We start from the raw sequence: 13,976 nt of genomic DNA on the forward strand, positions 1-13,976 counted from the left end.
CATACTTCTGAATTAACCAAACAATAATAGTGGGCAATGTATGTAATACAATGGCAACAGCTTTAAGGCTTTAAGCCATTCAATTTCTTTCTTTGGGAAAATGGGGCATGAAACTTAAAAAGTGTTGCAAAGAAATGAAATGCTACCAAAATTTTGCCTAATTTTCTTTTCCCACTAATAATCTCACATCTATATAGTTTACACCCATCTTTTCATACTAGAATCCCCTAACACAAATAATCTTATCTTGGACAAACCAGAATTTTGAACACTAATCTTAAATAAAACAGGTTTCAACTGGTCCAAAAAATTATCTGCAGGCAGCTTGACGAGATTAGCATGGAGGAGTCAGTGAATCTTGCCAAATGTACTCAGTCTTCATTTTCTGATTCAAAAACTGGGAGGATGCTTAAGGCTGAAGAACCAAGATGCATGCCTCGAACTATGCCTCCATATCCAACCTTAATCCTGTGACACAGAAGCAATATAGAATCCCATAGTGCTGTTCGTCCCTGAAAGTAAGGACCAAAAATGCTGGTTATTTTATTAAATTACTCTATATACCATTGCCATGGACCATATGAAACATTGACAAAATTAAGAACCATCATATGTGTGAAAACACACATTATGTGAAGACAAAACATTACAATTATACCAGTGAGGCATCTACATTAATTTGCTCTAATGGACGGCATACAAGAAAGCACACAATTAATGAAGTCAATGTGGTCTTAAATAAGGTTTTCATCATTCTTGTTATTTAAGATTCATCTTTATTGATATAAGGTTGGCTACAGTTCTGATTATATCTTGTCCTGTTACTTCCTACATTCATTCACTCTGTGGTCGTTATGTGTGCATATCAGGGTCAATGCCCTCTTTGACGCTGATTGCTGATATTGTCACAGACTGTTTATTCACAGGAAAAGATCACTTTAACTCCCCTTGTTTTATTATCTACTGGTTCTTTTTAGGGTCTGTTTCGTGCAACTTTCGTCCTCCCCTACTCACATCATCAAACATACTTTAATAAACAAATCCCATAAACTACACACCTGAAGAGGAAACTGTAGCTTCTTATCCCAGTACAAGGCAAAGATCGGTGAGCTTTGCTTTCCAACAACCAACACACAAGCTCCTGGGTGAAGAGTGGAAGGAACACCAGATATCACAGCAATGTACTTCTCAGGGAACCTGTCTTTTGGAGGCAGAACCCCCCAGAACAGTGGATTCTTGCTAGACTGTGCTCCAGCATAAGAGGTAGGATCCACGTGTAGCATCCACTTTGGGTGCTCTAAGAAGGCACAGAATAGATACAGGAGCAAGTGGGAGTCAGTTGGAAGCTCAAGAGTCCACTTCTTATTCTTTTTGTCATAGACCTCCCCGCTTCCAAGGTATTCATAATTCTTCAAGCAGGTTCCTTCAGCAAGCTCTGGAAAATTAAACAAGCACATACAGAAAGCTCAAGGTTAAAATTCTATGGCAGTAACTGGTGGTCATAAATTCAATTACAGATGATCTATGAAATTAACAAGAGGTGATTAGTATACGGTAAAAAATAAAATCAAAGTACCTCGAATCCTTTGCACTGTATAGTCAGCTCGAATACTACTTTGTGGAAGCAAACCTTTAACCCACTCTCCTTTCATCAATGCGTGAAGCCTCTGATGTTCAGTGATGGCATCCACACATTCCTGCATGACAGGGATCATATGATTTTGCTGAGGAGACTGCTGCAGATTGGCTAAAGTAAACTTTGCTGCATGTCATAAGAGTAACAACAAGAATCCTCAGCAAACTTCCACAACCAACATGATCAGCAAATGTAAATTAGAAAAGTAGTGTAGGAGCAACTTACGCACGGAAGCATCAAGAGTCTGTACAAGACTAGCACGTAACTGATGAAGAAGGTTATCCTCATCAAGAGTAAATGCTGGTTGCCATTCCTTAGTCCTATCAATCGGAGAGACTGTAGCAGGACTTCCACTTGTTGGTAAATCACTTCCAACAGGATTAATTGTGATGGAAATCCCAAGTTTAGCAGCTGCATTCATAACCTACAAACATGGAAGTAGAACAATTAGACACTTAACAGTAAAAAATATGTGGAAGTGGATGCCAATGATTATATCAAAATGAAGAGATCTCCTACAGCAACAACTGTTGAAGAACAAGAATGAAAGTTTGAAAAATCAAGAAGAGCTGAAGAACATGCATAAAAGTTTGAAAAAAAAAATTAACAGAATTTTGAATTTTGATTAAGTTCAAAACTATAACAACTTATGAACTCACATGTCTGAAAAAATAACATTGAGGAGGCTTCAAAGAGAATTTCAGTTGAAAACATAGCCAAGACATTCAATAGTATGAAGAGGAGGAGATGACAATGATTAGTTACCAAACCTGAATATGACTGGTTTCAAGCTTGTTGAGCAGAGGATTTAGCAAAACTGAAGAAAACCATTGCCTGAGGCGGTCACGCCACAGCTCAATTTGAGGATAGATGCCCAAATTCTCAAAAGCTTCAATAGCCTCTTCCATGGACATGGGAGGAGGAAAATCACCCTCTCCTTTCTTTGGAGGAGTAGTAAATTTCTGTGAACCAGGAGACATCCGCACAGGTCTCAAAGGCGTGCTCCTCGTAGTTCCTGATGTATTAGCTGAACTTGCAACAGTAGGACTGGCTATGCCAAAACCATTCACAGTAGGCGGAGGAGTTGCCAATTTGCCAGCTGATTCATTGATTTTCTCGCTTACCTCCGCCAAGAAATTTTCAAGTTCTTCTTCTGTTGTTATCTCCCTCGTGTAGGAGGATCGCTTACTTGACCAAGGGGTTGAAAGCACTTGGTCCCGACCTGGAGAAGTTTGAACAGCAGGTAATGGTGAACTAGCGGCAGGGACAAGATATAGAGAAGATGGGGAACTCTGTAATTTGGATGTAGTGCTGAAAGAATTCATCCTATTCCCACCACTGGTGTTTGATTTATCAGAACTGAGTCGGGGTTTCCGATTTGAACTGGAAATTGGCTGATGCAGTGGAACAAGGACATCTGGAGATGACAAGTGGGATCTGGACTTGGGGGGTTTCTTTGAAGATTCAGATACAACTTGTTCAACCTTTGGCTTTATTCCCAAAAGGCCTAATTGCTGGTTTGTTAGATTTGGTTGATCCTTGGTTCCTTTGCTTGCTCTACGTAGAGAGATGAATTTGAGAAGGGCAGATAAACTTCCAATGAAAATTAAACCAATCATAGTTTGTACTGCCTTCGCAAAGAAATCTGAAACACAAGATAACATTCAGATACCGCCACGAAAAGCAAACAAGTTAATTCAAAGAATCTATGACATTCCGTTAAAAATAGATGACTTACAAGCTGCAGCTTGGGATAACTTCCCGAACCTCAGTTTTGCAATCAACCCATTCTCCCTTAATTTATTTAAAACAATATATTAGTCAACTGATTAAATTCAGATTAAAGCAACCTCAACCAATAGATACAAACATAAAACTTACATCAATTTTAACCAAAAAAAAAAAAGGAACAATTCAACTTCAAATTCTCTATTACCAAACAATAAACCAGAAGAAAAAAAATGGACAATTAAAATCTCATCTTTTCTTTGTTCCTGAAAACCAGACAGCATTACATATAAAACTTATCATTTTGTTTAGCTATTCCTTTGTTACTTGTGACACCCAGGTGACAAATAAACAGAAAATATTTTGAAGGAAAAATAAAACTAATCTTCACCAATGTTCTAAGGCACTAAAAAACGCTAACACTTTCATTTTCTTTATCCCCCTTTTGACCACTTATTTCTCTGGTTAACCTAAAAGAAAAAGAAAAGGAATGTTAAATCTCATACTAAATTACATGTTCTCTTTCTATATTAAAACATAACTATTCTTAAAAGACAGCATTTTTTTCCATTTTGAAAGCATCAGTTGCTGAGAAATCATGTCTTGCATAAGTGTGAACATTATCAAACCTATAAAAGATATAGATTTCATAAGTGCTACAATGAAAATTACACTTATAACACCTTAAACAAGCACTTAGACGCCTCAAAGTTCTAATTCTTCTCCTTTTCTATAAACTTTCCATATCAACCAAACAAGTGTGCGAAAACAATTAAAAAAAAAAAAAAAAACACACAAATTAACTTCTCAAATAACATGTGCATCATATCATTACAATTTAAATCTCAACAAAACCCAAAACCCGGTTTCCAAAACCCAACTAAACTTAATACATACAGATGAAAATACATATACTTGCTTAAAACTACCAAGGCATAAACATACGAATACATATATGTATAAAGACATGACTACCTGGAGATAATGGAGAGAAGAGCGAAGGCGGAGGCGGAGGAGAAAGCGAAGATACACAAAAGAGTTGAGTTTGAGGGCTGAAGGCTTTTGGCAGTTAGGGCAGCGGAGAGGGCTGGGTTCTGGTACACGGCGAACTTGCTGGGCTTTTGTGGCGGAGATGGTTCCATTATGGAACTAAAAATTGAAGGAAAAATAATTTACAGGAAAACACGGCTTGTATTTAAAAACTGAAACAGAGATAGATTAAAAAAACCTAATTCCACAAGTAAATCTAGTACTAATTAAAATTAATAAGGAGTAAGACGAGTCGGATTTAACAAGTAAATAAGACTTCTATTAAAATTAATAAATGTGTTTGCTTTCATTCCTGTAGCAGGATTTGTGGAATTTTTTCGGAGATACAGATACTGAACCTCCATTGTGCTTCGGTTTGGAGCTCCCAAATTCAAAAACGTGTGATATGGAAAAATAACCATTTTAGCGTTGCTTTGAATTTGGTACAAAGAGATAGCCAAATTTATGGAAAGTGACCACTTTTATATTGTTTTAATGAAAAATAACCACAAATCACAATTAACTTGTAGTTAAACTAACCACAAAAAATTACTTATACGCCAAGAAGGCGTTTGGCCAGGGGTTATCCCGATCACGAAAAGGTAATATCATCTTTTATATATATGACTTTGATTATTATGTTTTTTTGTAATTTTTTAAAATTAATAGTAATTACCGTTGATTATTTAGTAAGTAATCTGGATACCAGCATTTCTTTAGATCTTTTAAGATTACTTAATAATCTTAATTTTGTTACAGTTTTTACCCTTAAATATTAAAATTTTTAGACAATAATGCCTTTATTTTGAAAACAATTTACAAAAATTTTCATGGTCTATTTTATCCTTATATATAAAATTTTTAGGACATAAATACCTTTGAACTTGAAAAAAATTACCAAGACTGGTGGCCAGATCTGGCCACCAACGTCGACGACAAATGTTAGCATCAGAATGGCGCAAGATCGGCCGAATATGGCCGGCTATCTGTCGATCTGACAGTTAACGACGACTAGATCTCGGACTGTTAACAACGGCTAGAACTCTAGTCGTTAACGACGACCATAATCTGGCAATAAATCTGCTTGGAAACGGCCAAATCCAGCCGGTCCTATGCCGTTTCGATCACTATCTCTGCAGCCGGCAGTGGTGGCTAGCAGCCAGCAGTAACTTGGGGTGGGTGGGGGTGATTTTGTTATAAATTAAACTTTCATGTGGCTGGGGTGTTTTAGCAAAATCTCAAATGTAAGAGGTTAAAAAAAATTATTCAAAAAATAATAATGAAAATAATATTATATTAATATTTAAAAAAGAAGGGCAATTTAGTAATCTATTTAACATACCCACCAATTTATTCTTCCCAACCAAACATATCAATATAATATACTTACTAATTTATTCCAATCTAACCAAACACATTTCCCTAAATATTTCTAGTAATCTTCAAGGTAATCTATTTTTCCATTAATATAATATTTTGGGCGTTTTTGGTTGGGGGTAATCCCCAATTACCGAGGTATGTCATCTTTTATTACTTGATTACCACGTTTGGTTGTCAAGTAATATAAAATTCCAATAATCTTCCAAAACCAATAGTATTTACTATTGGTTATATAGGAGGTAATCTGATTACCTCCATTTTCTTAGGTATTTTAAGATTACTTGGTAATCTTATTTTTGTTATAATCTTACCCCTTAGGGGATGTTTGGATCATATAATGTTTTATTATAGGGTTATATTATATTAACGAAAATAAAGATCACATTGAAAATTACTAGGAATGTTTAGAAAATGTGTTTGTTTAGTTCAAATAAATTGGTGAATAATATGTTTGGTTGGGAGGATAAATTGGTGGTTATGTTATATAGATTACTAAATTGCCCTCCTTTTTAAATATTAATATAATAGTATTTATTATTATTATTATTTGAATCATTTCTTTTAACCCCCTACATTTGAAATTTTGCTAAAACACCCCAACCATATAAAACTTTAATTTGTAGCAAAATCACCCCCACTCACCCCAAGCCACATAAAACTTTAATTTGTAGCAAAATCACCCCCACCCACCCCAAGCCACTGTTGGCAGTCAGTCACCACCGCCGGCCGCCGCCAATAGTCGATGGAATGACACATGACTGGCTGTATATCACTAGGCAAAGCTAGAAATGGCCATGGATCATAAATCCATGGTTGAAAAATGGTTAGATCTATGACCATTTCACAGCCATAAAAACGCCAGATCTGGCCGTTTCCGACCATGGATCGGTGATCCATGGTCAAAAAAGGCCTTATCGGTGCACGATTAGCTAGATCTTGTCGGTCGTGCACCATTACAACGACTGGCGCTGACGGCCGACGGTGGTGAGTCACGGTCGGTAGTGGTCTTGGGTGGTTGGGGATATTTTGTTAATATTTTAGCTAATTTCTCAAATGTAGGGGGGCTGGGTAATTGTTATTTGGTAGACATTTGAGGGTAATTATATCCGAAATAGTTTTTAATTAAGGGCAAAATGGAAAGAAAAATCATATTACCCCAGTAATGTTTTAATAACACCTCCTAACAAGATAATAAGATTACTCCCCACATTACCAACAATATACATTATTTGCAATAAAAGATTACCGTAATATTTTATTAGTTGCAAACTAAACATAGAAATCTTGCAGAATAAACGAATATTACCCTCGTTATCTCATTTAGACCCAATCCAAACGTCCTTTTATTAATAAAATTTTTGGACAATAATACCTTTATTTTGAAATTAATTTACATTAATTTGCCATTACAGTTTTACCCCTATTTAATTAAGTTTTTGGACAATAATACCCTTATGTTTAAAAAAAATTGCAAGCCACCCAAGACCACCGCCGCCTGCCAGCCGCCTGAAGTCGTCGGAAATAACCGTCATGTGCTGATCTGACCGTTTCTGGCAAGATCTACGGCTTCTAGTTGTTAATGACAACTAGATCATTGGCCGTTGTTAACGACTAGATGGCTCGATAGATCTGACCATAGCCATTTTCGGCCAGATCCATGATGGATATGACCGAAAATGGTCATATCGGCGCACGATTGACCAGATCTGGTTGGTCATGCTCCATTATGACCACTTCCGATGCTGCCAGTGAGCGTGGCAAGCAGTGGCTTGGGGTGGGTGGGGGTATTTTTTTAAGTTTTAAAATTTTTTGGTTGCTGGGGTGTTTTAGCAATATCTCAAACGTAGGGGGTTAAAAGAATTATTCAAAAAATAATATTATATTAATATTTAAAAAAGAGGGCAATTTAGTAAATAATATACCCACCAATTTATTCTAACCAACCAAACACATTTCCCTAAACATTCTCAGTAATCTTCAAGGTAATATATTTTTCTATTAATATAACATTCTATGAACCAAACACATCTTTCCAGTAATACAGCATTCCCCAAACCAAATGCACCCCAAACGTTACCTAAATTAACTTCTGATATTAACTTTCTTTGTAAAATCGATTATTAATGACATTGACAATACATAATTCTTATTGACGAGTGTCATTCACATTAACTGTTAATCTTCAAAGGAATGCTTGATATTAACCGAAAAAGGAAAAAATAAAATCAAAACAATCATTAACTCAAAAAAAAAAAAAAAAAAAACATCTACGTTATCGTACATCAACAAATAATTCCAATATATTATTTGAAATTTCAAGCTAGAAAAGTTGGTAAAAATTCAATAAAGATCTCATATAAAACTTTATGCAATAACTCATATTACAAAGAAATATTCATATATAAAAATATTCACTTGTAATGTGATATGAATAATGATGAATCATGCTCATGTGTAGTGTTTTAATTATTTAATTGAAAGAGAGAGAGTGGTGAGTCACAACATCTATCCAAAAGGAGATTTTCATAACCACCCCTTACGTTTTGCTAACAGTCCATCTGGCACTTCCGTGGGAAATAGTTAAGAATCACCCCTAAACCCTAACGCCATCCAATTCCGTTAAGTTGTAAGTTCAAATTTAAATAATATTACTATTTTATCCCCAATTTCATTATATTTGAAATTTCCAGTAACTCAAACCTAACACTTTTAAGTATTTAATTCAAAACTCTAACCAAAGTATATATTAATAATAATTTATATAACTTATGATACAATCATAAAAAATTAAAAATTAAAAAAATAAAATAAATATATCATCTACACATATAACTTAATTTCGCTAGATTAGTGAATTAATTATGATTTAAATTTGAATTCAATTGGGAGGAAAATCTTTTTATCATATTTAATGAGTAAGGGTAAAATTGAATTTTACAAAAAAAAAAATTAACTTGCAAGTTAACAGAATTGAATCGTGTTAGCGTTCAGGGGCATTTTTGACTATTTATCACTAAAGTGCCATAATTTGTAATTAGTAAAAAAGTCAGGGGTAGTTTCGAAAGTCTCCCTTCATCCAGATGCCCACTCTGTCCAGAACAGGTAAGCAGGATAGCTCTTTCCACTTCAAGCCAGACTTTAAAATCTAAATCAGGAATCACCCCAAATAACACGTCACCATCTCAAGGTTGCCTAACTTCTGCAACAATCTCATGCGCCAAGTAATTAAGTACATTTATTTGTCCAAACTAATCATTATTAATTATCCAATAATTATATATGTATATAAACGGGAGAAGTAGACTTCATTCTCTTCTTCATTTTCTGAAACTATGCATAGGCTTTTCGCTCTACGCTCTCTCCGTCCCTCTGTTTTCACCAAGCAGAAGCAATCTGCTTCTTTCTCCACTTCTCTCCTCTTCGATGACACTCAGTTACAGGTACGATTTCTATATTTTATTTTTATTCATTACGAATTTCAATTGCAATTGCAATGATTTTTTTTTTTTTTTTTTTTAATATTTCTGATTTTTGTTTTCGTAGTTTAAAGAAAGTGTTGGACAGTTTGCGCAAGAAAACATTGCTCCTTACGCGTCCAAAATTGACCAAACAAATTCATTCCCTAAGGTTATATCCTATAATAATCATGACTGTCATCATCCTGTTCGAGTAGTGTGACACTTCGGTTTAATTGTATTTATGATCTTGTTTCAGGAGGTTAACTTATGGAAACTCATGGGAGATTTCAATCTCCATGGAATAACAGCACCAGGTAATGTTAATTTAATCTGTTCATATACTATTTGTATGAAGAACTTACTTGGTGGATCACTTTTAAATGCTTAATAACTGTGTTCATGTCTACTAAAGTATGATGTTGCTAAAAAATTAACTGAGGATTGTTTTGTAGAGGAATATGGAGGACTCGGTCTTGGTTATTTGTATCACTGTATAGCGATGGAAGAAATTAGTCGTGCTTCCGGGTCTGTTGGACTCTCTTTTGGTGCACATTCTAATTTGTGCATCAATCAACTGGTAAATAATAAAACCAAGGGCTTAGTTGTAATAATAGTTTTATGGTCTCCTAATGTTTTTTTAAGATATTTGTTATGGTTTTGTAGGTGAGAAATGGAAACCCTGCTCAGAAAGAGAAGTACCTGCCAAAGGTTCGATTATCATCTAATTTGATTGTCTTTATTTTTAGTGTAATGTTCACTGATGCGCTGGTTGAGTCCTTTTCTGCTATAGGAATGGTTCTCACTTTATGTATCTTATGACAATTTTGTCTGCAATTTTGGCTTCTTTCATCTATTTGAATACAATTTTTGAGCTCTAGATGGCATTGCATGACAAGTTTTTTATCTGATTTTGCCTTTTCTGTTATTTTTTTTGGCTAATTAATCGTCTCTTTATGTGAAGCTTATCAGTGGAGAGCATGTAGGAGCTCTTGCAATGAGTGAACCTAATGGTAACTTGTATGATCTTCTTGTAAGCCCTGTGTAGCATATTGCTAGGTGATCTAGCTAATGCCTTTCTTTGTGTTATATGCAGCTGGCTCTGATGTTGTTAGCATGAAATGCAAAGCTGAACGTGTAGATGGGGGTTATGTTTTAAATGGGAACAAGATGTGGTGCACTAATGGTCCTGCCGCTCAGACATTGGTATTTTCTTAAAATTTGTTGGCAATTTTCTGGGCACAAGTATTTTTTCAATTGATTTCAGTTCAATTTATATATATCTTTCTAGGACTCTTTTTGGGATAATCTTATATAGTTTAAGGTTATGTGCTTTTGTAATATATCATCTCAATTCATCTGTGATTAAACACTATTTACCATATCTATCATATATGCAACAATTAGACCTGTCACTGTCAATTCTGAATTGATACAAGTCAAGTGAGATGGTAAGAGTTTATATGAATATGACAGATGGATCTCATACTGTAATATACAGCATGAGGATTCTTGACAGCAATATTTTCTAGTACTATACTTTTTATGTAAAGAAAATTGCCTATTCTAAAAAATTACTTTGTTTTCCATCTGAAAATAATAGTACTTGGTTGTAACATATGATGAACAACATGAAAACTGTCCCACCTTGTACAGCTATTGATATTTCTCTTGTTTGGTGCCTTTTTTTTTCTTGTATGTTTGTGGTGATCCATGAATTGCCCCAGGTTGTTTATGCAAAAACGGATGTAAAAGCTGGCTCAAAAGGAATCACAGCATTTATCATTGAGAAGGGAATGCCTGGGTAATTGCACCAAAGCTAATTTACTGGTTGGCTATTTAAAATGATCAAGTCATAAACAACTTTCTTGAACACTTTTAGCAAATTTAATAAACTCAAATTTTGTTGTATTACTGTCCGTCGAAGGATGGGCAATCGACTTGGGGTGCACAGATTAGTTTCAATGAATAATTCTATCAATGAGCCTGGCAACTAGCTGTTAAGATGATGCTTAAACTGATAACCACCACTGTCATTTGCTCAAATTAATTGAAGGCCACACGTTGGAGGACCCACTACAATTGTTTATGGATTGGAATGATAGAATATATGCTCAACTCAGCTAAACGTGATACAAATGTAATGAAGAAGTGGCTTCAAGACAACAAATGGGATGAAAGTGTTCATTTTTTTTTTCCATTCTAACAGTATAAAAAGGTCGAGACAGTTCTCTAAGGATAAAGTCTTCTGAAAAATATTCATTTAAATATTGTGTTATAAACAAATGACACAAATTTCATTATGTTTATTTTTTAACGCCAATCTAACCTAAATATATTCAAATAAACAGATGTGACCTCCTTAGATTAATTGAATTGTTGATTTTTACCAGGTTTCTTGTGGTTCTGCAGATTCAGTACTGCTCAGAAACTGGACAAGCTCGGGATGCGAGGAAGCGATACGTATGTCTAATGCTTTAAAGTAAACTTTTTGGTTTTGGAGCCTGTCCCTACTCTTCACCCTCCTTCATACTAATAATACAGATTATCTGTGCAGATGTGAGCTAGTCTTTGAGAATTGCTTTGTTCCAGACGAAAACATCCTTGGGCAGGAAGGAAAAGGTTTTGCGTTACATTGAATTTCAAAATTTTGTTACAGTCATAATATAGAGATGATCTAAGTGAAATCAGATGTATGGTTAAAATGAATGACAACATGCCAAGAATCCGTTGAGGTTTTGTAATTAAAAAGAAAGACAATAGGTGAAAAATTATTGCACTAGTATTTTTTATTTTATTTGATCAATCTGAGTACCTTTTGAAGTATTAGGATGCCAAAACTTACTGTTAGAAGTATCTCGTTTCATAGTACTGTTATAGTGCAACCTCAGGTTCTACATAGGAATTCTAGGATATTGTTCTTGTAAATTTAAAATGAGTAAACTTGAGAAGGTTTGTGGAGTTTAAAGGACTGTATAGAAAATTTTCAAATAATTGTGTTCCTTGTATTTGAACTCTTCTCAAAACTGTATTATATAGTCCTTGAAAGAGATATTATATTCCCTGTTGTGTTTCTTCTCCTTTTTTATTATCTTTTCTTCGGTTTTGTTGTTTGGTAAACTCTTTAGTACAAGACCTTCCCTTACCTCTCAGCCTAAACCACTCTTTTTGCTACTCGGGTTGGAAGATTGATGGCATATACTGTAGGCAAAAGAGAGGAAGGGTTAGTTGCTTCCAGCCTTACAATTTGAGGAAGAAACTGATAGAAGTTTTATTATGTATGTTACTTTGAACTTCTTTAGAGTGTCAGTTATCAGCTTATCTTTTAAGTTGTAAGAACCCACCATCTGTTCTGCCATCCACAAACATCATAATCTGTCTAGTTCATTTTAATGCATGTTATTGGAGAAGCACAAGAACTGAATCTGAGTTCTCCCTTTTTTTATTTATTCTTTTTAATCATCAGTACTAAGTTTTTATGATTGTGCTTCAACTGTTTAATGAAGAATCAATTACATCCATCACATCAAACTTGCAGAATAATCTGATTCAATCTTTTCTTTTCTTTAGGAGTTTATGTTATGATGTCTGGACTAGATTTGGAGAGACTTGTTTTGGCGGGTGGACCCCTTGGTATTATGCAGGCATGCCTTGATGTTGTTCTTCCTTATGTTAGACAACGAGAGCAGTTTGGTCGTCCAATTGGGGAATTTCAGTTTATACAGGTTTGAAATTACTACTTGCATTTGCTACCATTCTGATGATTTTTCTTTGGTGCTTACATTGGAATCATAGCCCCCTTGGTGTTCTTAACCTGCTATTTTGTTACAGGGGAAAATTGCAGACATGTATACTTCTTTACAATCTTCAAGGTACAGTACTCTGATTTGATAATACATCGATTTCTAAGTTAAATATTTCTCATGGCAGCACTTAACAATATTCATCCTTTCAGGTCCTATGTTTATTCCGTTGCCAGGGACTGTGACAGTGGAAAAGTTGACCCCAAGGTGTCCTGAGAATCTAAGTCTTTTCTTCTTTGCTTTTGTTCCATCCGTAATAGTAAAAGATGAAGAATATTTCCTTTCTGTGAATACAATTTTCAGGACTGTGCTGGAGTAATACTTTGTGCAGCTGAAAGAGCCACCCAAGTTGCTCTACAGGTAAAATAACCTGCATCTTTTTGTAGTCTTAACTCTTATCATTTTGTTTGTGCATTCACTAAATTTGGAGTTCTCTTCGACTTACTTAACATCATATAAATGGTGAAAGTCCTGCAAGATGTTGTCGATAAAAAAAAAAAAAAATTGATGAGTTTGCATTCAACTTTCCAGGCTATACAATGTTTAGGTGGTAATGGCTATGTAAATGAGTACCCAACTGGCCGGCTTCTTCGAGATGCCAAACTATATGAAATTGGGGCAGGCACCAGTGAGATTAGAAGAATGATCATCGGCCGTGAGCTTTTTAAGCAGGAGTGAGGGGAGCCAATTTATACATGTCTTCTTGGAATCATCACTTGGGCAATTTCTCATACTAATTCTGAAATGAGAATTTCTCTCATCTAAAGAAAGAAATATGCTGATAATCACCAAATTAATAAATTTGTACTGCTTTATTGACTGTATAGAAAATAAAATTTTTCAATCTATTCCAACTCCTTAATATTTTTTATAGATCATCACTGCAATTTGATATTCTATCTTTGATACATCAGTTACTAAAAAACATAAAAGAATTCAGATCTC

At 34.8% G+C, this 13,976-nt stretch overlaps 2 protein-coding genes across 2 annotated transcripts; one reads left to right on the forward strand and one right to left on the reverse strand.

Moving 5' to 3' along the window:
* Positions 1–124: 124 nt before the first annotated feature.
* LOC116126607 (transmembrane protein 209-like) lies at positions 125–4,811 on the reverse strand. The gene is made up of 7 exons (XM_031412287.1): positions 4,340–4,811; positions 3,375–3,430; positions 2,407–3,281; positions 1,862–2,060; positions 1,577–1,762; positions 1,059–1,435; positions 125–512 (listed from the first exon to the last, which is right to left on the reverse strand). The coding sequence occupies exons 1-7, from the start codon at positions 4,504–4,506 to the stop codon at positions 372–374; spliced, it is 2,001 nt and encodes a 666-aa protein (XP_031268147.1). The 5' UTR covers positions 4,507–4,811; the 3' UTR covers positions 125–371.
* Positions 4,812–8,968: 4,157 nt separating this feature from the next.
* Positions 8,969–13,880, forward strand: LOC116126606 (isovaleryl-CoA dehydrogenase, mitochondrial). Its single transcript, XM_031412286.1, has 15 exons — positions 8,969–9,213; positions 9,317–9,400; positions 9,488–9,545; positions 9,684–9,808; positions 9,895–9,939; positions 10,193–10,241; positions 10,325–10,434; positions 10,956–11,032; positions 11,641–11,691; positions 11,786–11,850; positions 12,799–12,953; positions 13,060–13,100; positions 13,184–13,238; positions 13,335–13,391; positions 13,563–13,880. The coding sequence occupies exons 1-15, from the start codon at positions 9,106–9,108 to the stop codon at positions 13,707–13,709; spliced, it is 1,227 nt and encodes a 408-aa protein (XP_031268146.1). The 5' UTR covers positions 8,969–9,105; the 3' UTR covers positions 13,710–13,880.
* Positions 13,881–13,976: the final 96 nt, after the last annotated feature.

Source organism: Pistacia vera, unplaced genomic scaffold (genome assembly GCF_008641045.1).
Source record: "Pistacia vera cultivar Batoury unplaced genomic scaffold, PisVer_v2 Contig1803, whole genome shotgun sequence".
In the NCBI taxonomy this organism is placed as follows: Eukaryota; Viridiplantae; Streptophyta; class Magnoliopsida; order Sapindales; family Anacardiaceae; genus Pistacia; species Pistacia vera.

Bases quoted from the DNA above. Each gene is read 5' to 3' on its own strand.
- LOC116126607 (XM_031412287.1), bottom strand. From the start codon at position 4,506: ATGGAACCATCTCCGCCACAAAAGCCCAGCAAGTTCGCCGTGTACCAG. The intron at 3,282-3,374 runs GTAAGTCATCTA...CTTGTGTTTCAG, and splicing joins GTTATCCCAAGCTGCAGCTT to ATTTCTTTGCGAAGGCAGTA. The intron at 513-1,058 runs GTGTGTAGTTTA...CCTTACTTTCAG, and splicing joins AGCTACAGTTTCCTCTTCAG to GGACGAACAGCACTATGGGA.
- LOC116126606 (XM_031412286.1), top strand. From the start codon at position 9,106: ATGCATAGGCTTTTCGCTCTACGCTCTCTCCGTCCCTCTGTTTTCACC. The intron at 9,546-9,683 runs GTAATGTTAATT...ATTGTTTTGTAG, and splicing joins CCATGGAATAACAGCACCAG to AGGAATATGGAGGACTCGGT. The intron at 13,392-13,562 runs GTAAAATAACCT...TCAACTTTCCAG, and splicing joins CCACCCAAGTTGCTCTACAG to GCTATACAATGTTTAGGTGG.